The sequence below is a fragment of the Phasianus colchicus genome, chromosome 2, assembly GCF_987193195.1.
Source record: "Phasianus colchicus chromosome 2, bPhaCol1.hap1.1, whole genome shotgun sequence".
Lineage (NCBI taxonomy): Eukaryota > Metazoa > Chordata > Aves > Galliformes > Phasianidae > Phasianus > Phasianus colchicus.
This window is the reverse complement of record NC_143437.1, coordinates 67,095,789-67,115,805: the sequence shown is the minus strand read 5'-3', so window position 1 is coordinate 67,115,805 and position 20,017 is coordinate 67,095,789. Positions and strand designations below refer to the sequence as shown.

The following is a 20,017-nucleotide window of genomic DNA, read 5'->3' as shown; positions in this document are numbered from 1 at the left end:
TGCATTTTTGGAGGTTTTTTTTCAAAGCATTAATAAAAAACCAGGCTCACACCTGTTGTACAGTGCATAGCAACCTTACTGACTTCTAAGGACCTGCTGTTGCATTTCAGTAACTTTTCCCTGAAGTTTTTGGCACAGTATTTTCCAGAGCTACTGTAGCAGTACTTACCATATCTTGTTCTCATGCTGTTATTTTCATGCTCTTGCTCTTGTGGCCTTGCACCTGCAAATTCTGATAGTGTTGTTCTCATGGGAAGTGGCTAGAACTGGTGTGAGAATGTCTAATCTTCCCCTGCCTTCCATGTATCTTGTTTTGTAGACTTCAGTTTATATACCTGAAAACCAAACATAGTGCACAGCAAGGTATGCAAGTTCTTAAATCCTAGATAAATATTAGTCAATAATATATGTGCTAAGAAGTGGAATGACCAGTGAATGTGCAACTTGTGCACCAGATCAGTGTATTTCAGTCAGCACAAAGTCATAACTGGGGATGGGGACAGAATTTGGAATTTGAGTTTGGAAAACTCAAATTGGAAAACTCATTTGGAAAAAATGTATCATACTTGGAAAAAGCATAGAAAAATACTCATTGCCATCATCATAATCTTTATTTTCTAGGCTGCTTGCACTGGGGAGACATCTCCCATGTCAATATCTTTACTGTTTGTTTTTTTTTTCCAGCCAGTCACTGAGAGTTTTTCCTTTTCTTTCTCTCTATTGTACTATTTTTGCTTTTTATTTTTTCAATAGCAATACATTGACTTAATAGCTAAAGTTATGTCATCAACAACAGATCCTGTTAATAAGTCTGTCAACCTCTCTCAGCATCTATTATACAGTGCACTTCATCTCATGGGCATAGAATGATATGACTAAATACTGGACTGTATGTTGTTAGTAAATTATATACTTGCCATTGCAACCCCAAATTCTTCAATTACATGGCACAATACTGTATTGTGTTTGCGTGATAACCCTACATGAGGTAGCATGAAATCAGAGGAGCTGAAACCTTCAGGGCACAAATACTTGTAAATGACATGCTGTCCTCTACCCTTTAAGTACCAAACCAGAAATTACCCCTCCAAGTCTCTTCTAAATTGTGTTAGCTTCGAGGAATGAGAAAAAGCAGCAAGCAGAATATTGCAGTGAGAGCAAGTACTATGCAAGTGAAAGTATGTGTTTCAAATAGCAAGGTACAGAGCCCTGGGTCTTAATACTCATTTACCAGCCTGCCTTCAATTTGCCTTGAATGTTTTAAACTCATACTTGTAGCTGTATGTCATGTATCTGCTAATCATGCTTGACTGGGAATTCTACAAATGTCTTCCTGCCTTCTGACAAAATGTAGCAGACTAGACTCCTAGGAAGGAGCTCTTTTTTTGTTTTTGATATACAGTGGGAAGAAAACTGAATGAGAGAAATTTCCAAGGAGAAGTCAGAAACTGTGGAAAGAAAAACATGAGAATGGTAAAGAACAGGGAGCAAAGTGCAGGGGCAAGATTGATCCTAGAGATGAATGCCTTGTCCCTGGAGACGTTCAAGGTCAGGCTGGGCAAGGCTCTGAGCAACCTGATCTGGTTGTAGATGTTTCTGTTCATTGAAGGTGAGTTGGACTAGATGACCTTTAAGGTTACTTTCCAACTCAAATGGTTCTATGATTCTTTGAAAGGAATGAGTCTTTGGAAGTTCTGTTTTGAAAAAAAGTTAATAAAACTTTGAGCAGGGAGTTTGACCATACAGTCTCCTGAGCTTCCTTCCAACTTAAATCATTCTATAAATTTAACTTAGTTATGGTAATCAGAGCCCAACAATTGTTTGGAGAATAGTTTTGCCTTCTCCAACAAGTAAATTAGTTAATCTCACTACTCACCTTTTTATTTAGCCAGCTGGTCAAAAGAAGTGATTCTTTCACTATATTTAGCATTGGTGCAGTCTCACCTTGAATATTGAGTGCAGTTCAGGGCCCCTCAATGTAAAAAGCATGTTAAGGTTCTTGAAAGCATCCCGAGAAGGGCAGCATGGCTGTAAGACATCTAATGAGCAGAGGCTGAGGACAGTTGAGTTATCTCATCTGGAGAAGACCGAGAGGCAACCTCACTGCTCTCTGCAGGAGAGCATTCCCCTCTAAGGAGAAGAGGGAGGTACTGGGCTCTGCTCCCTGGTACCGATGGCAGGATGGCAATGGTACAAAGTTGTGCCAGGAAAGGCTCAGAGTGGGCGTTAGGAAACATTTATTTACTGTCAGAGTAGTCAAGCACTGGAACAGGCTTCTGTCATGGATGCCCTGTGCCTCTTTGTGCTCGTGAGACATTTGGATAATGCTTTCAATACCATGCTTTACCTTTTGGTTAGCCCTGTAGTAGTCAGACTGTTGGATTTGATGATCTTTCTGGAAAAAAAAATTCAAAAGTGATTATTGCTTATCTTTGTTATTCAAAGCAATCTAATGGCTTGCCTATAAGATAATCTGTTTTCCTGTGAGTGTAAGGAGATCAGGCTAGATTCCTAAACCTATTTTGCTGGTGTGGCATAGGCAAACTATTTCCATAAGTGTAATCTGCCAGAAGGGGTGGAGCTTGGCACCACCTCTCCTAGACCCCATTTAAGAGCTTCCCCAGTGGGGAAGGATCTCTTTCTGGAGATCCCTCCTTTTGAAGTTTTACGGTGAGCCCAAGATAAGGGTAAGCCCTCTATCCTTTTTTTTTTTTTTTTTGACGTAGTAACCTGCTTAGGCAAACTCTCTTCTATATTTCTTAATTATAACACCTGTATATTGATTATACACCACCTAACCAACTTTCTCCTAAAAGGAAAAATTCAAATACCATTGTTTTAGGGTGTGAATGTGAGCTTCCTCTAATTCTAAAGGAATCTTTTAATTAAAAATTTCTAAAGTTCAAGTTTAGAGCTCTGTGATACTGACAGCTCATGTCATCTTCAGTGAGATGCAGCTGTGGAATTACTTGTTAATGTTACAAGTGGTAGGGTAGAGGTTTTTCTTCTACAGTCTGATACCTGTGTGGAAGACTTTAGAAGTTTGGGAATCAGATTAAGCAATGTGGTGCCATAGATCAGAATCTTAGGAAATGTGGAGATCAGTGAGTTTTGTGTAATTCTGTTAAAGGCTTCTAGCTTGCATAAATATATTAAATCACAATTTGTGATGGAGAAGTAGTAATGTCCTTGTTTCTCTTCTGGTATTTTTGAGGATGTTAGTTGTCAATTGGCGTGGTTCCTTTTAAAATAAAGTTTTAAGCCAAACAATGTGGTTTAAGTTCTAGTTCAGGACAGGCTTTGCTTCAGTAAAGTAATCAACATCCTTAATAAAAGTTTTCCTCAGAGTGAGTTACAACAGAATAGTTGGTAAAATCATAGACAACAGGCACTATATTGATTGTAGACAGTGATACCATGTGCTTTTCATATGTCTGCATCTGTTGAAGAGTTTAAGTAAGCATTTGCACTCTCCTCTTGTGTAGACCTTGTGCATTGTAGCTTTGCATGCTACAATACACTACACTTCATCTTAGCCAAGGGGAAAGCCAAGGCACAGATGGAAGTGAACTTGACGAGATGTGAAAAATAACAAGAAAGGATTCTACAAATACATAGGTTAGAAGAGAGAGGCAAAGGATAGTGTACCCCCTCTGATAAATGAGAGGGGAAAACTAGCTTAAACAGACATGGGGAAGGCTGAGGTACTCAATGAGTTCTTTGTTTCTGTCTTCACTGGCTGTCAGGCTTCCCGTGCTTCTCATGTCCCTGAACTTCAAGGGGAGGGTTGGGAGAGCAAAATCCCTTTGTTAGAGCAGAGCAAGTCAGATCAGCTCATGTCATGAGAATGTATGTGTACAAGTCTGTGGGGCCAGATGATGGGCATCTCACAGTCCTGAAGGCACTGGCTGATGTGGTTGCCTAAGCCACTATCCATTATACTTGAGAAATCATGGCTGTCAGGCAAAGTCTCCAGTGACTGGAAACAGGAAAACATCCCTCTCCTTTTTAGGAAAGGGAGAAAGGAAGACCAGTGGAACTGCAGACCGGTGAGCCTCTCTTCTGTGTCTGAGGAGATCATGGAGCAGATCCTCTTGGAAACTGTTAAGACATATGTGAGATGAGGTGATCTGAGACAGCCAGTGTAGCTTCACCAAGGGCAGATAATGCATAACAAATCTGGTGGCCTTCTCTGATGGAGTGCTGGTATTGGTGGACAAAGGAAAGGCAACTGATGTTGTTTACCTGGACTTGTACAAGGCCTTTGACATGGTCCCACATCACATTCTCATCGCTAAATTGGAGAAATACAGATTTGAAGGCTGGACTATTCGATGAATAAAGAATTGGTTGGATGATCACAACCAGAGAGTTCTTGCCAACAGCTCTGTGTTCAGATGGACACCGGTGATGAGCGACTTCCCCCAGGGGTCAGTTTTGGGACTGGTACTCTTCAACTTCTTTCACAATTATCTTAGTGGGATGGGTGTTGCAGTTGATGTGGCAGAAGGAAAGGATACCATCCAGAGTGACCTGGACAGTCGTGGGAAATTGGCCTGCATGAACCAAATGAGATTCAACAAGGCCAAATGCAAGGTGTTGCACTTGGGTTGGGACAATCTCAGGTATGTGTATAGACTGGGAGAAGAACTCATTGAGAGTGGTCTTGGGAGCAGACTTGGGAGTCCTGGTGGATGAAAAGCTGGACATGAGCCAGTGGTGTGCACTTGCAACCTGGAAGGCCAACTGCATCCTGAGCTGCATCACAAGAAAGGTGGCCAGCAGGGTGAAGGAGGTGATTGTCCCTCTCTGTTCCTGTGAGGCCCCGTTTGGAGTACTGCATTCAGGCTCCTGACATAAGGAAGATGTGAAACTGTTGGAGTGGATCCAGGGAAGGGTCATGAAAATTATCAGATTGATGCACTTCTTTAGCTTGGAGAAGACTCTAGGGAGACCCAATTGCAGCCTTCCATTACTTCAGGGGATCTTGTAAACAGGAGGCAGACTGACTTAACATGGGCAAATAGTGATAAAGGGTTTTAAACTTTTATAAAAGAGATGAGATTTAGATTAGATGTTGGGAGGAAATTCTTTACTCAGAGGGTGGTAAGCCACTGGTGCAGGTCCACAGAAGCAGTGGATGCCCCATCTGTGATGACACTAAAGGCCAGGTTAGATGGGGTCCTGGGCAGTCTAATTTGGTGGGTGGCAAACTCCCTATGGCAAGTGGGTTGGAACTTGGTGATCTTTAAGGTTCCTTCCACCCTAAGCCATTCTATGCTATAGATGTTCAGTTTTTTAATGCAAGGACTGGCATTTTTAAAAATAATTTTAATTTAATGGATTTAAACAAAACACATTGATGTATTTTAAGCTGAGAAATTCTTGCAAATTAAAAAACTCTTAAGCAGTTACGCACAGTAGCTTGAGTTTGTTGTGTTAGGTTTCTTGAAAGTGACCAATCTACTTTTAGTATGGAATCCATTTTGAAATGATTCTAGTGGCAGCCTTTTAAAACTATAAAAATGAACAAAACAAAAAAAAGACAGAAAAAAAGTGATGCACAGCATCTCAGTTTTTCCTGGTTTTTGGCATTGAAGAGAATGTGGTTAAGAGGTGAATGTGAAGAAATAGGGAAAAAACGAAAAAAAGAAAAAAAAGAGATGGTAGGAAAATAGTTATTTCTCTTCTTTGGTCTGATACTCATTATCTTATTGCCTGTTATAGAAATGCAGAAGTCTCTTCAGAAATGAGTTATTCCAGAACTAGAAACTTATTATATTTATAGGTGATTAAAATAATGTCTGCTTTGACTGTAATTTTTTGTCACCTTTTATTCACTGAAAGCACAGTAAAAGTAGGATTAGGGAACAAACACTGACAGACAATAAAAGCATATCATTATTTACCTGAGGGACTTGCATCACCTGGTAGGCAAAGCCTTTATAAAATAAGCAGTTTTAGGAAAGAAAAAAGCCAACAGCCACTTCCTTTATGATAATTAAACTATATATATCTTATTATATATTTTTGGACATCAGCTTAGAACGAATCTAAGGGGGGAAAAAGCAATTAATCTGTTGCTGCAAATCAAGTATGCTTCTGTTTTTCAGAATTATTACTCAAATGTGAACAATGACTTTGATCTTCAACTTGGTGAAAGCGTGGCCTTGTATGTTGAGATATTTTGAGATCCTCTGAATTGAAGTTCAAGGCCATAAGAGTTTCCATAGATGTTTCAGATCTCTAGCTTTTCAAAATAATACCAATTGGGTCATCTTAAGAGTTGTTGAGTTTCTGTGCTAATGACTTGAAATAAGCTCAATTATAACTGAGGTCATGTTTTGAAAAGAGGTACGAACAATAGTAAATGCCATCCAAGACCTTGAAAATGTCTTCAGCTACAACAGCAACCAAAAAAGAGGTCTGAAGGAGTAGGAGAAAGAGGCAGTTAGTGCTTTGTCTTTGTTGTTTTTTTTTTAAAGAAACTGCTGTCTGGATACTTCTCTTTTGAATTTTGTGTATTTTAATTAACCACCATAATATGTGGATTTTCACCTAAAAGTTTCCTGAATTGGTGCATGAATATTCCCAGGAAATGAGTTGTTTTCTTTTGGCATACGAGGCAGGCTGTATGGGAGAAGATGGGAAGATGTTGTAGTCTGTTAAATAAACTGAAGAAAGAATAGAATCTTTAGGGAGAAGGAGATATTGTAATGAATATAATTCCTGATATGGGATACTGATCAATTAAAGTGAAGTCTGAATGAAGACAAATATGATGTGATGGAATCAAAGCAAGCATTCCATTTTGAAACAGAAACTTATAACACATTTTGAAAGCAAAGAAGGAAATTCCATAAATCCGGGATTACTGTCCTTTTTTCTTCTGTAACTGTAGATATTCTAGAGTATGAATAACTTTTTTTAAAAAAAGCTTCCTATTGTAAGCACATTCTAATAGTAACGAAGCTCAGTGAAGCAATGAAGTTAGATGTCTTTGGTTATTGGAAAGAATGTTACAGGAATTAAGAAACCTAGAGGACTTTGGAGTATTGGCATGTTTCTGGGGATACACTTATTTAAAAAGATGTGGCAGAGCACTCAAAACATACATTTAAAGATGTCTGAATTCTCTCCTTCAAAGTCAAATTCTCTGCATTCCTAAAAGTCTTTCAGTTTTTATATTTAAATGTAAGCATTAATGTTCTTACATCTTTTTACTCCTGCAAAAGAAAATTTGATGTAAATTAATTGAACTTGATTGTACTAAAACCTTGACTCATACCTCACTCAGACAATAGGGAAGTCTGAGGGGTGAGGAGAAGCACATAGACTTACTCTGTCTTCTACATCACCCACTCTTCTTCCTTCTCTCCCTGAAATAGACAAATCTACTCTTAATTTAGGAGGTCTGAGATCTCCCTCCTATTTGTTCTTTAGCAGTGTGCACTTTGATGGAGCCAAGATCAGTCTACTGCTTTCTTCATTCCCATACTTTGCTTGCCTTCTTACTGTGGTCTCAAGTGAGCCAACACTGGACTTTTTTCTGGATTGTATCAGAAATCCTAGTGAAAGTTAATTTTTTGTGCTTCAGGAGGTGCATGAGAAACATTAACTGGAGCAGTGGGGGAAAAAAAAGTAAATCATATGAGATCATGTGGGATAACTTGAAACCTGTGGAAGCTTTGGTTTCAATACTAGAAATCTACATAACAAGTTTTCATATGTACGTATTGTATTTTTTAATAAGAAAAGGTAAATCAAAAGTCTGGAAGATAAATATTTTTATATAATTTATATAAAAAGATGTATATATATATATTTGTAGTTCATATATGTAGATAAATATACATATAGAGATCCATATACCTATACATGTATAAATAGATATACATCTTTAGTATTCTACAATATCGGAAATGTTTAAGAAAGAGAATACCCTAGGTGGCAATAGTGTCACTTCTATCAGAATTGAACAAAAGACCTTTGCTTGAAAACAAAATACTTCCTACAGATGTCTTTAATTTGCTTGAAGAGGATTTACTTTTAGAGTTTATCAACTTCAGCAAATTTATTCAGATCTGCCACAGTACCTCTCCTTTCTTTTATTCATCTTTTTTTTTTTTTTAAGGACTGAGGGGGCTGAGGCATGACTTAGCATCTGCCATCTTCTCTAGTTCTATTTTTCTAAATCAATCAGGAGTTGATTTAGACTTTACTGAGCTCAAGCCATTTTATTTATTTCCTTTAGTGAAACAAAACAAACAAACAAAATGCCTGTAACATTTTCTAGAAGTGGTAAATACTGGCGAAAGAATAAAACATACTTAAGAGTACAAATTTTAAGATCATTAAATATAATTAATGAACATATCCTTTTGCAAACTGTAATATAAAGATAGGCCTTGTCTCCGTAAAGATTATACAAGTAGAACAGGTAACAAGTAAAGCACTTTGTACAGTTTTGTCATTCTTTGTACATCTACAAGCCATCTTTTTAATTGTTAAAAACCATGTTATTTATCTCAAAATTAAGACATTCTGACAAATGTCTCTGATACAGAGTTTTTTTCTATTTCTCCTTTCTTTGCTTTATAACTTTGAGAATTAGTTTCAGTGAGTGCGAGCTCTTAAGAAGTGTACAAAGAAATATCCATGTCAATTAAATTGTCTTGCAGAGCTTTAGAGGCACTAGCAAGTAGTCGCAGCCGTGTGTATTAATGGAACTGATTCAGAACATCTGAAACCCTCTTCAGCCACAGACTGATGATACACATTTTTGTTTCCCTCTTAATGCAGCTCTAAATTAAATCTGTAAGTGGATCTTATGTAAGAGCTATGCTTGGATTCTTTCTGAATGAATACTGTAGATCTGAGACATTATCTTTCTACTTCGTTCATACATTTTCTTCCACGTTTAATTAGTGTTTTGCTACTCATTTCTTTAAGATGGTGTTGTGTTTTGTAAAGCACTTTAGATTGAAGTTCTTCAGCAATTACTCAGCTCCAAATGAGACCATGAGGTTATAATTTTAATTTTCCTCAGTTTTGGCTCAGCTTGTATAGCTCAGAATGAGGAACGCTTTAACGTAACTTTATGCTGTAGTGTGATGATTTTTGTGGATATCAATTTGATGAGAATTCTTTAAGATGTATAATATTTTAGAAACTCCTTCCTTTCAGAGTTTTACTTGGAAGTGTCTGTGCAGTACTGGAATGGGGGAGAACAGTTTCAAATTGAAATAAGTGCATCTTATGAAATACGTATTTGAGTAAAATAAAGAAAACCATCAGATGTCATAACATATGTCTTGAGTTGCATTAAGAGATTAAATCTTCTTAACCAGTGTCAGTTTGAGATAAATTCACTTGTGAATATAAAATATAATATAAAATAAAAACGTAAAATGCATACTTTAAATATAAACTTACACATATGACACATTTTTACTGTGCTTCTGTTGATTTTTTTTTTTTTTTTTTTTAAGTATGTTTAAAACAGGTAAATGCATTTAAGATTGAAAGTGGAGAGGAAGGAAGGGGATCTGGAATATTCATCGACTTTGTCATATGGCTTTTCTAAATTCTAATGGTTTAAACCTAAAGCAGAGCTGGTATATAGAACCTATACCTGCAAGTACGATAGTACAATAGTAATTTTACCTCATTTTTTCTAAGTCTGTTTGTTCAAATGAATTGATAAGAGTTTGTTTTAATCATGATGTATTGGGATGCGTTTAATAATTCTGTATGTGTTCTGGTTAAAAAAATAAAAAAAAAAATCACATGTACTGTGACTTAGGATGGAAATATTTTCATGGTGATTAAAAAAAAAAAGAATGGGTATTTGCCTCCCTCCTCCTTTTTTTTTTAATTTCCTCAAATACATCATTAGATAGCATACTAATTCAGAGTTAATAATTTATTCAAGGTTATACTTTGCTGGCTATTCCTATTCAGATAGTTACCTGTAGCCACTTGATTAATTGATCACAGCTATGTGCTTGCTTTTATTATGCTCCATGTTTGTATTTATTGTTCTCCTCTTGATTTGCAGCTCTTTGCAAAAAACAAACCTCCGAAAGGTCTTTATGTCTATGGAGATGTTGGTAAGTCTCAGCTGCATCGGTTTTAGTGAAATTTTGTCTTAATACATGTTTATTCACATTGTAAAGTATCTAAAAGCCTGAAATTTATGTAGCATGATTACTTTTAATGAATGTTCTGGGTTTATTTTTCTTCTGTATTATGATATTAGTTCATAGAGTGGAATCATAGAATGGCTTGGGTGGGAAGGGATCATAAAGTCCTCTGAACTCCAACACCCTGCAGTGGGCAGCGTTGCCCCCCACCAGATTGGGCTGCAGCAACCTGGCCTTGAGTCCCTCCAAAGGCACAGACTTAATTAATGCAATTAAGATTTAGAAGTTTGGAAGCTGTTGAATTGGACTGCTTTACCATGTGTATTCTTTCCAATGTTACCCATTCTCTCTTATTCAAGAATGGGGAGCCAGGGAGGGAATTTATATATTATAATTGTAATACAGAATAAAGTAGTGCTCGCTTCTCAAACTGAGATAAGGATGCAAATGGAGGCATTTTTGCAACCTTTCTGCCAACCCTATATAGATCAAAATTTTAAATGGAAAAATAACAGTCCAGTTGTTCTGAGTGTTTGAATGTAAAACAGAACCTTTCTTCCCAGTCTGGCCTTGTACTTGTTCAGTGTACTTATTCAGTGGTTATTCAATATTTCATTAGTTAAAAGCTAATGAACAATCATTATTGTAATCAGTATGTAACTGTTCTTAAATTAACTACCTGTTGGATGGGGTTTTTTTTTGTTTGTTATTTTCTTATTTGAAGGCACAGGAAAGACAATGGTGATGGATATGTTCTATTCTCACTTGGAAGTAGAAAGGAAAAAGAGAGTCCATTTTCATGGCTTCATGCTGGATGTGCACCAGAGTAAGTGAAGATACTGATATTTACAAGAATTGTATGAAAAACCATTAACTGTGGAAAAGCTTGACTCATTCTCGTATGTATATTATACATCATACAGTGTAATTTTCTTGAAGTTTTTAAACAAATGAAGCAACAACAAAAAAAAGGAGTAAATTAGAAGATTTGGGCGTTGTTTGTCATACCAGATTAGATGCTAATTGTATACTATTTCTCAAGTATCCTTTCAAATACTCTGATGTTCTGTATACCTGATTGTATAGAAGACTGCATGTATATTTAAGGATGATATAATAAGGATTGAATCTTCATCTAAATATTCTCTGGTTAATTAGTTTGCTGCAATCTAAAGAAAGCACCTGCTGAAATAGAATAACAATGTACAGAGCAACATGGTGATGTCAGAAAAAAGGGAAAGATAAATATAAATGTGATATTGTGATTTTCTTCACTGGATCAAGCTTCAGAGCCAAAATTTGTGCTTCAGAGAAATGGATTAATTTTTCCAAGACTTGTGCAGTATTGGTCAAGTTGTCACGTTCATTCATTACTGCTTGGCCCCATATTTCTTTTCACATTAGTCTGGGAAGAGTTCAGTTTTTATGAAAAACGAAACAACTGCTGCTATGTTATGTTTCGGGTTTTAATAGCACTTATGTGTTTGTCGCTAAGGAATAGGTTGTGGTCCTTACACACAAAAAGAAAGTTCAGTTGAGTAAAGAGAGCACGCGTGCGTGGGGAATGAGAAGTTAAATCATAGATTTATTAACAGAAAATGATCACAAAAATAAATGGTAATGGAACTCGGTCATGACTGAGGGAGAAGAAAAACTAATGAATTTGGATAATGGCAGAGACTATAATAATAATGTACTGTATAACATGTTAGCAAATAGTAGTTTGTTTCCTAAGGCACCGTTACAGACAAATCTATAGCAATGAATTGATTGCGTAATTGCTGAGTAAGAGCATTGTGTAAACTGTTTTTTAACAGTTGTGTTTATAGATAATTTTGATCTGTGTAACTTGAATAAGCAATAACTAAATGAGGTATAAATGCCAACAAGAATGAGAAATGTTCTGGGCTGGTGAACTTAGCAATACTATCATCAATTTTGGGAAAGTAGAAGGAGAGTGATCCTAAGTTTCAGAACTTTTTTTTCTGACAGAATGAACAAGGTGCTTTTTGCTGCATGGAATATAAGTATTTTAAAAGCTGTTTCTAAAATGTATGAGATTTTAAAGTACTGTGAAATTGGTTATGTGTAATGGTACAATTTACAAGTATTGTGACAGCAGTATTTTTTTTGGAAAGCTTTCACTGGCGTAAAGAAGCTCTGCCCTTTTGACTGTCCTTTTTTCTGTTGTCACTGAATCACTGAGATTTTCTTTTTCCATTTCTTGTTTCTTGTAAAGCCAGCTTCTTACTGTAGGACATTGGTTTGCCAAAAGTCTTTGCATAGGCAGATGGAATGTAGTCCATGACATATTAAAGTATGTATTTAATAACCTTATTCGATATTTCAGTGTTACCTTGTTTACATTGTAAAATATAATTGTATTGCTTTGTCTTAGTTTCTGTAACTAAGTGCATTCTAAGTATATCTCCAGACCAGGCAATGTGTCATGGACTTGGAAACTATAAGGGTTTTTTATATTCAGAAGATTAAGTCATAAAATGCCAAATTATGAAGTGAAACTGCAGCTAAGCTAATGAATTGGAGCAAGACAAAACTGTAATTTGGATCAGTTTTTAAAATAAAATATAAATGTTTGATATTAGTGCTCAAGAGTTCATAGTTCTTTATTTAACCTATTTCTAAGCAAGAAAATATAAATCACAGAGTCTCTGTGGTTTTACTAGTTGCCTGGATGTGGTTGCAAACTTAGCAGTTTTGCCCTCTCAGAGTTAGATGAAATTTGACATGTTTGTTTGTTTTCAATCACCTTTTTATTTGATAGCTAAATTTTGTTTTCTATATTTTAGAATATTTTAGAAGACATAGAATATTTAGAAGAAGACGAAATACTTTATTCACTTCTATTTTATCTACTCAGGAATACATCGCCTTAAGCAGAGCTTGCCTAAAAGAAAGCCGGGATTTATGGCCAAATCATACGACCCAATTGCACCAGTAGCAGAGGAAATAAGTGAAGAAGCATGTCTCTTATGTTTTGATGAATTTCAGGTAAGAAATTGGAGATTAATCCTTGGTTTCAAGGGAAACTTCACACAATTATTTTTAATCTACAACTATGATATTTATTTTCAGTAATCTGTTATTTGAATTACTGGCCAGAATTGAACTGGGGAAGTTCAGTTTCACAATTTTGAAGGTGATGTTTTTGTTGGTTTTTTTTTTTTTTTAAGGAGTCAGCTACGTGCCCCCTTACAGTACTGTCACTTTCCCATGTAATTACTGTTCATGCTAGTGAGTAATTCAGAGTGTGGTGAGAGGCTTGTGAGCGCTTCAGGGCAGGAGCTGTCATCTTAAAATGAGTCTGTGCAGCACCCAGGCCAGCAGTGACATGATACAGGCTTCTGGTGCCTGGTCTTTGCTGTGTCTCTCAGAGTGGAACAAAATGGTTTCACTGTCATTAAGGATACGGAAATAATATTTCAATTTCAATCTGAGTTCCTTCTTAGAATTACTGGAGCCTCTGGCACATCAGTGTCAGGTTATGTTGGCATAATCTACTTTAGAGAAAATTTTATTGCATTAAATATGAAAAGTAAAAAATGAAGTGATAAAATTCATCTCTGTGAAACTCACTTGATTGTTTCAATTGTTTTATGTGACCTGTAAATTCTGTTCTAAGGACATGTCACAAATTTAAGCATAGAGTTGCTTTATAATTTTTTCTAGAGAGAAGAAGTATACTTAGCAGCTCAGTTCTCTCAATGCAGAAATCTCATCTAGAAACTACAGGGGAAGATGAGAACAGGTCCATGTTGTTCAAATCAACACCAATCAAAAGAATAATCAACTGTAAATTTTGTGCATTACACTCTTAATATATAACTGAAATGGATAGAACAATTTTAATCTCCTAGGTACTACATATAGCTTGTACACTAAGAAAGATTTATGATCAGCTTCCATGATGGGGATTTTTGCCATTCAGTAGGTGTTTGTTTTGTTACTTCTGCATTTTGCAGCAAGGAATAATCCTTAAACCTGTGGTTTCAGAATGTGTGGAGTCACTGCATTCTTATTGAAAATGTTCAATAAGAAGTTGTATTTGCGTTATATTTTTGCAGGGTATCAGTGTGTTAAAAGAACACTTCTCAGTTATTAAATGTGTTTTGTTAGAGTATGTTCACTAAAATATGTTAAGGTTATCAAGAACTGAAAATCATATTGCCAAAGTTCATCAGCTGAAGAGCTGCAGATTCTGTTTTGGTAAAAAAAAAAAAAGTCAATTCTGAACAGTTCATTGGCATACATGCAGTTGGGCATGTCTGCCCATACCCATAGAGTATCTGGTGCTACCAGCTCAAGGAGGAGATAGGCGAGGAGAGGTGTATATAATGAACCTTCTTTCCTCTTGTCAAAGACCCACTCATCTTTTCAAGTTGTGTGCTTGCGCATGTGAACAACTTGTGAACTCATTCACAGATTGAATAGTGCATGGTTTCAATGTGAATTTTGATGGCGCATGTTTTCATCCTCAGCTTTTTAATAGTGTTTTTTTTTTTCCTTATTTCAAATGCTGCTATTTGATCATGTGTTTTATCTAGCTGAGCTAGAATGCTGGACTTCCAAAACTCACAAAATGAAATAAAATACTGAGACAACTGTGTTTATGCTATGCAGAAGTGGGAAGATTTGGAGTGGGGTAGGGGGAAGTGATATATCATTTGAAAGGTTTCACAGAGGCATCTTTGCTAACAGTAGCACCATATTAAGTGTAAGAACCTCCTCTTCTGTATAAATGCCCACTGTTTTCATATACTGTTATTCTGCATTTACATATTGTCTGTCATCTCTCTATATTCCGAGAGAGACTGGTGATTTTGTTTTCAAATTGTTTTTCTGCTCCCCCTGCTGACTTGGTCGAGGTACAGCAATCACTTCAGCTGTAAAAATCACTTTGTGTTTTATCAGTGAATCACAGTTGGGAAAATAAGAAGGAAATATATTTAAAAGTATATTTCTTGGACTCTGCATTCTTATGTGATATTTTTAATGAAAATATTTGTTCTTGATGCATTAATGGTCAGAATCCATGGATTTCTTGGCTGATCTTCTGCAGCATGAGATGCTACTCAGGCTCTGTCTACTGAAGAGGAGTTGCAGCTTTCTGAGAGTGTGCAGAAGGCTCTGAATTTGGAATGAGAAACCTTCTGCTTAAAAACTCTTCAAGTAGTGCAGTGGCTGGAAGAGCAGTTCATGGAGTGACAAAATTAATGTTGATAGCCTAACTCAAGACTTTCTCTGCTGATTCCTCCAGTGAAATATGTCCATTATTTCCACTAGAACTGATTTATATTTAAAGAATTGCTAGAGTAAAACAAAACAAAACAAAACCCAAGCAAACAAATAAAAAAAATACAGCCCAAAGCAACCAAACAAAAAAACCTGGACAGACAGATGATATGCAGTTCCCACTTGCAGGCAAAGCTGCTGTCTGTTTTGACATGTAGGAGGTCTTGCAATGGCAGAATGCTTGTGTGTTGAAGAAACTTCAGAAACACTACTGAGATTTGTTTGAAGAACTCCAAGTGTCTTTTTGGGGTGTCGGGGGAGGAGAATAAGCTGAGTTGACTTTATAAAACTGAGGTTGCAAATTCCCCCTTGACAGGAGGCTAAAGCAAACCAAAAGTACTCTGAAGTACATCATTGTTGCCTAAAGAAACCTCAAACAGTTGCTTGATTAATACACTTCAAAAGTATTTCAGTACTCCTTGAGGTTGATTTTTGTCTTCAGATGTATTGTTGTTTTTTCTTTTTTTAAATGTGAATTTTTGCAAACTCTCTGTGATAGAGCCAGGCCATTAGACATGGCATTAAGCTTCTGACCATTCTGAAGCTGGTGAAGCATCAGCATCCACCTGAGATACAGGCTCTCAGGTTGTTAAAACTGTGCTGCTTCTTACTGATCTTTATCATACCAGTGTGATAGAAATGCTAGACCTTTTTCTTTTAGCCATTCTAAAAACGTATCCTCACTTGAAAAACAACAGAAAAAAAGCCTCAGAGAATGAATCCATTTGTAATTATGATCTTCATGTTTCAAAATGCAGACATTGCCCAATATAACGAGTCTAGTCATTGTTTAGTGATCAGGTAACTATACACTAGTAATCAGAAGCATTCATTTTGCCATGTGACTGTAACCTGTGACAGTTAGTATTGATAATGAAAACAGAATCCGTACTTCTTGGTGTGCTGAATGGTCACAGTGTTAGTATTTATATACCATCAGTACCACTTGGACTTAAACCAAGCTACAATTTAGGGAGTTTTTTTTACTAACATAACCTGTATGCTATTAAAAGCCTTTAATAAAAATTAGGCTCTTATTTTTGTGCTAATACTAATTACTGGTAATGCATGCTTATGTTTATCATTCATTACATGGAACTATACCAATCAGTGGATGACTGAGTCTTGAGCACTTACACATGTAAATTAACTCTTAGTGATGTGCTTTTTATATTTTTTAATTCATGTAAGTGAGCCACAGTGGAAAGCAACACAGGGTCATAAAATTTATTTCTCTTAAATGTTAATGAAATGTCTCCATTCTTTCCATTACCAGGCACTCCTTACTGCTAATTTGTAGCCTTTGCTTCTGTTCCACCTTGTAAGGTTATGGGAAAAAACATGAGAAATGACAGCGCTCTAGTTACTGTCAGCTAGTTGCATTGGCTGGTAGAATTCTTCCCTTACCAAAGCTCTATTAGTTCCAAAGAACTTAAATTTGCATTCCAGTTCTCAAAATGGCTCTGGCTTTTTGACAGAGCTTAAGGAGTTTGGTTTTCTTGTGTAGTACAGTGAGAACACCAGAATTTAGTATCGAACAACAGTTCTCGTTAATAAGAGAATTTTATTCACTGCTTTCTGTCATGCAAGCACTAACATTCCTTCCATTTTGTTTTCTAAAGGTAGTGTGCCTTAGAGTGTTTTCTGAACACAAGTTTGTTAAAAAAAAAAAATTATTTATAACATGGATTTATAAAACTTGCATCACAAAGCAAACCTAATAGTCAAGAAATTCATTTACCCCTAAAATGCATATATTGGTTTTGTATATGTATTCTTTTTAAAGACAAAATGGAAAATTCCTAAAGTCTAATATTTGGAAGAAATAAATTGTAGGTGGAAGCATCAACTTCCTATCAGCTACATCAGATATACAGCACCACTGTGAATCACTACATGTTCCTAAAGCCTAGTGATGAGAGAGATGCAAATCTGAGAAGTGATCATATGAAACAGTTTGGTTTTGAAAAAGAGAAAAAATCCATATTAAGGATTCCATAGAAATAAATAAAAGAAATCTTTGGGAGAAGGAAATTGATATTTACATACATTTCCTTATGAACTTTATTGCTTCTACTCTAGCTGTGAGAATCATAGCCTCATTCTTTTTCTGTCTCTAATGTAGAATTACTTTGTTTTACTTCTCAGATAGGTCTGTTAGAATTTGGGAGTGGGGATTCAGAGAAGTACAATACTGATCAGTCTTTTCTGTAGCTTGCATTGCCATTGCAACATTCGTGTCTAAACTAGCAAAAGCATAGCAGTGCATCGTTCTGTAATCAGCATGTATAACTGCCAGCAGACCACCACCTTTTTATTTTTCCAGAACTGGGGTCTGTGGTAAGTCAAAATGCAACAAGTGTCTATATATCAATGTAGGAGAAGGCAGAAGGAACAAGAGCTTAATGACAGCAAAGGTGATTTACTTAATAGGACCGCTAATTTCAGCTGCTGAACACCTGCAAAATATAAATTGCTTTTGTAACAACGTTATGTTTTTTCAATCTGTTCAGACAAATTTATTCCTTTCTTTCATTTGTGTAGAATGGTTGCTGTTTGGCATTCCTTTTATTTCTTGATACTGTAAAGAAGTTAGTTCAGCTAAACTTGGATATTTAGAGAAATTTTACTTTACTGCTTATTGTTTAGGCTTTTTTATTTCAGTATTGCCTGTCCCACCCCTTTATATTTTTGTTAGTGTTTTCTGCTTGAAGGTTAGAAGAGGCTGACTGTGCTGGAAGTGACTGCCGTGCCTTTTGATTATTCATGGACAGTAATAGAAGGCACTTAAAAAGAACAATGAAATTGCTTATTTTTGTGATGGGCCATCTGTTGAATTGTTTTTTGCAACAATCACACAATAGTATCTATGTCATATCATTCTATTTTCAACAGCAGCTGATTATGTATAGTTGGCTCCTTGTCTTTATTTCTGAAGTCCCATGACCATTTAAATTCACCTCTGCAAACCTTTGCCTCAAAGGTAATAGAAATGTAAAACAGCCGGTGTGTATTGTCTTTGTTTTCTGGTTTTTCTTTTCTTCATGTTGTTTCCAATTGATTAGGTCTCTTAAATGTTTAGATCTGTTTTCTGTGTTTCCCACCTGTGGTTTTATAATAGAAGTTAACATGGAATCATTTAGCAATCGGTAAAGATATGGTGGAGTTCTGTAATAAAAAGCAGGCAAGTTTTGAAAGGCTGTGGTACATTCACTGCTTATTAATTATCCCTTTTATTTTTTTCTCACCAAGCAATAATTAGAATCTTTCTCCATGGCTTTCACTAACAAGCATTTTTCCTAGCTATAAAGCCACTTGCAAATCTATTGCGGCAGAAGCTGAAAGCAAGACAAAACAAATGTGTTGTCTTCCGCAGGTCACTGACATTGCTGATGCCATGATTCTGAAGCAGCTTTTTGAAAACTTGTTCCAAAATGGGGTTGTCGTTGTGGCAACATCTAACAGGCCGCCAGAAGGTAAAAACAAACATGCTACCACTATTAACCAGGTACAGTTAATCTCAGTATCTTACCAAAAAACTTGATATACTATTTAGTACTAATGAACTCACTGGCCTTCAAAAATCTGACACGCTCCAATTTGCCTCCTGTTTTTGGGGTTTTTTTTGTGTGTGTGCTCTTAAGGAAAAAAGATTTTTCACTTCATCTTACTCCTTTATTTCCTTGTGCTGAACTTCATACTTCTTCTTTCCCTTGTCCTTCTGTGGTTTTTGATTTTCTATACTCTATCCAAACCAGTGGGGGGGAGAATATTTAGGAATGGGGATGGGTGAAATATTGCTTCTGTTTGGGAGTTTCCAGGGCAGGAAAAGATCGTACCCAGTAGAAGAGAGGTAAAGTAAGACAGTTTGTCTACTAGTTTGTAGCTAGCAAACTGCAGACTTTCTACACCAGCTCAGGGGAGGAGCATGCCCCTTTTTTAAGATACCATTTTCATAGCATAGTTTGAGGTCATTCGTTGGGAAGTACTTAGATGGAGAGTTGTTTCCATTTCTAACAGTATTTTTAGAGTGTGACTAGATAGATTCTTCTAAAAGCCCTCAAATCTGCATGGGTTTTAATCAAGCAAAAATTGTCTTTTTTTTTTTTTTCACCATAATGTAGCATATATAGTGTTTTGTTATAGCATAGCATTAGTAGATAGCATAATGCATGATTTCTATGCAACTTTTATGACAATTCACAATTCAGATTAATAGCAAATGTTTGCAAAGCATACTAAAAGGTTACAGCATTAACTGAGTACCACTTAATTTTTCTACCCAAATAAATTAGGTAAAAGAGAATCACTGCAATTTTTTTTAATCTTTAAAAAGACAAGAAAACAATAAAATACTGTTACTGAAAGGCAAAATAATTTCCTGTTATTTTTCTTTTTTTTTTTTAGTGTGCAGTATAAGATCAGAACTAATTTAGCTAAGTGAACTACAGATTAACTCAGCACTGGGACATCGCTCGCTTGGGATGTCCTCGTGTTTGTTGAATCAGTATCACTACTCTCTGAAATACAGGAGAAATTCTTATAATTTGGGTATTCCA

General features: G+C 36.1%; 1 protein-coding gene across 2 annotated transcripts in view; it reads left to right on the top strand.

Annotated features, from left to right (window-relative positions):
• Window positions 1-20,017, top strand: part of AFG1L (AFG1 like ATPase) — a 65,203-nt gene that overhangs the window by 8,071 nt on the left and 37,115 nt on the right. For both annotated transcript variants that reach the window (XM_090135913.1, XM_031611275.2), the window contains exons 3-6: window positions 10,061-10,112; window positions 10,870-10,971; window positions 13,027-13,157; window positions 18,835-18,934. In XM_090135913.1, coding sequence (XP_089992039.1) covers window positions 10,061-10,112; window positions 10,870-10,971; window positions 13,027-13,157; window positions 18,835-18,934 — 385 coding nt within the window. The remainder of the gene's footprint in view (window positions 1-10,060; window positions 10,113-10,869; window positions 10,972-13,026; window positions 13,158-18,834; window positions 18,935-20,017) is intronic.